At 31.0% G+C, this 2,837-nt stretch overlaps 1 protein-coding gene across 2 annotated transcripts in view; it reads left to right on the top strand.

The window, feature by feature from the left end:
* LOC117178854 overlaps nucleotides 1–2,837 on the top strand; it is a 17,955-nt gene that overhangs the window by 6,443 nt on the left and 8,675 nt on the right. The window contains exon 1 of one of the 2 annotated variants that reach the window (XM_033370361.1): nucleotides 735–837. The exons of the other annotated variant lie outside the window; for it this stretch is intronic. Coding sequence (XP_033226252.1) covers nucleotides 780–837 — 58 coding nt within the window. The 5' untranslated portion in view covers nucleotides 735–779. Of the gene's footprint in view, nucleotides 1–734; nucleotides 838–2,837 lie in introns of those variants that run through there. 2 annotated transcript variants of the gene reach the window in all.

The following is a 2,837-nucleotide window of genomic DNA, read 5'->3' as shown; positions in this document are numbered from 1 at the left end:
TAATACTGCTGTATGTAGAATAACTAATTTCATGTAATTAATCGTTAAGACACGATGGTTGTGAATATAAATAAATTAGAATTTATTATTTCACTCATATTTGTGCTTCTAATTAATGATTATTTATCTACTCTGGGATAATTATCTATTGCAGAGTGGTCTCCCCCACTAGGAAAAACTTACAGTGTGCCTTAAAATTGAGTTGTATCCAAACAAGTACAGACCAATAAGGAAAATTCCAAAATATTCCAAAAAAATTGCAGAATTTTTTAATTATTGTAAAAAGCTTCAGAATATACCACAAATAATATAGTTAATGAAAGTCAATACTTTCATGATTCATTTTTAAACTTATTTTTTGGAGCTATAAAAAAATTCTGTAAAACTGGTTAATTAGAGTTTGAAGAAATATTGATTCTAGAGTCTTTGACCTTATTACATTTGATTAATTACAGATCTTTTAATTGAATACTATTAATTATTTTTGATCATAATCTCATTCTTATTATTAGAAAGTGATATTTTTCCTGTTAAAATACTATAGGAAATGGTTCAGTGAGCTAAACTCTAGGTGTAATTATTGATTCCGAAATTTTTAAGGTGTGAGATGAACATTCTTTCTTCTTCCAGTTAGTTTATTTGAAAAATAAATCAAGCTTGTTATCACACAGCGGTCATGAAAAATAGTATATATAGCAGCCAGTTATTAGATCCCTGCTCAGATGAAATCCTTGAAAAACCAGTGTGCTGTTTAGTTTTCTAGTGACGATATTTAAAACATGATGATTCTAACTAGCATGCTACTTCTCACTTTCGTGAGTCTTCTTTACTTCAAAAGTAAGTATAAAATATAAGTAACTATAAGTAAGTATAACAAATTCGACCTTGCGGTCTCAATAAGAATTCGATTATTTAAAAATGAGACATTCAGCACTTTCAAGATTGGAATCGTCGATTAATAATCGCTTTGGTTCTGCACGTTACTAAATTTCGCTTTTGAAAATTAATATTTTCTAAATTTTTATATTATCATAAAAGTTTTTTTTTTTACTTCTATCGAGATCATGACTGTATTCTTTAAGAGCTCTTTATTTGCTGTTTCGTGGAAGATAAGGTATATCTAAGACACACCTGTTATCAATTAATTACAATACAAAATTATTAAATTTTAACGAAAATTGCAATATCACATACATGCTCATACGTAAATACAACTTGCACCCTCTGTTGTGCCCAGAATAAGCATCAGATCAAAGAACTTTAGGGGATTTTTTTTCTTATTTTTTGTGCCCCCCCCCCCCTCCCCATACACACAAAAGTAACTACAGTTCTCGCGGGACATCCTGTACATGTTATATCTCTTTTTAAGAAAAAGCACTTTTTTGGCATTTTACCGGCGCCAAGTAATTTCTTTTTCAATCGGACACAAAGTGAAAGTTAAAAACAAGTTTTTTGTAAACCATCCTACTAAATACATACTACCAAAATTGCATAATCACTTTTTCATTTCACAATTAACATCTAGTTGAGGAAATAGTTGATGAAAATTGCCACTTGGGCCCATACGACGCGGGATCCTTATAAAGCTCAAGTTACTAGCGTAAACAAAATTAATAAATATCAATATGTTTCCTACAAAATTAGGCGCAGCTGGATTTCTTACGACAATGCCTGCAGGCATGCCTGGAGCAGAATATGGTGGAATGGCGCCGGGAATGATGTCTGCATCGATGCATGGGATGCATGGGATGTATGGGATGCATGGCGTCACGCCTAATATTGTTCAGCCTGTTAAGCCAAAACAAAAGGTCAATATAAAAATGGGGGATAGCTGTACTTTTAAAGGGCCAATGAAGCTACTCCAGATGATGCATGAAGATATACCCCACTTGAAGAAACATACACGCAGTTTTATGTATTATTCTGTTTATATAGAAATGAAAACTGGCCATCATTATTTGTCAGATAGTCTACTGAATCAAGGTGGACACGAAAGTGTGCATCATATTCCAAACACAGCTACGATAAAATTGGAAGGCGCAAATCATTCAGCTACAGATTTCGAAATTTTCAATCCTAGTAATCCTCCTGTATTAAATAAGAAAAAGTATGCTCTATGCGCCGGTCTCATTTATGTAGCAATTAGAGGAACTACAGATGTCTATAGGGCATATTTAGTATAGAATTCCCTAAAGTATAAGGAATATGGACAAGATGTTCTATTTATCTCCTAGAACATCTAAGCTACATGTTAGGATATTCTAAAGGACGAAAATTGTAATGTCAGTGGAAATATATATTTTAAATTATGTATATTCAAACGTATAAATAAACTTATCATTTACAAAATAATAAAGTCTTTTTGCATAAGATTTTATACAAAGTGGGGCCATTCTTTTTTAAAGAGTAGAAACAAAGTTGTTGAAGACGCAAAGGTTTGATTTTTGTAGAATATCAATTTCGCAATTCTTCATGATGTCAAATTTGGTCTTTCAAATGGTCTTAAATAACAATTCATCACTCACCTGAACGTTTGGAATATTGTGAATAATATGTATTGGTACTCAGTCAAAAAAGGTTCCTTTAATTAAAAAAAAAATTTTGGCTTAAATCGATTTCTTTGTCACAAAGAAATATATTTTGTTAACGACAATTCCCATGAAATTGAAAATTATGTTCCTTATTTTGAAAATATTTTTGTTACGTCAAAAGATTATTTAACAGAAACGGTTTACTTTTATTCAAGAAAAATATTTCTTTCTAAATAAAATCATTCAAAATTGTGAAAATTACAGAGCAGTGCGTTTAGAAATTAAATCAATTAGAACGTGAAGCCT

The sequence above is a fragment of the Belonocnema kinseyi genome, chromosome 8 (genome assembly GCF_010883055.1).
Source record: "Belonocnema kinseyi isolate 2016_QV_RU_SX_M_011 chromosome 8, B_treatae_v1, whole genome shotgun sequence".
In the NCBI taxonomy this organism is placed as follows: Eukaryota; Metazoa; Arthropoda; class Insecta; order Hymenoptera; family Cynipidae; genus Belonocnema; species Belonocnema kinseyi.
This window is presented reverse-complemented; position numbering and strand designations above follow the sequence as displayed.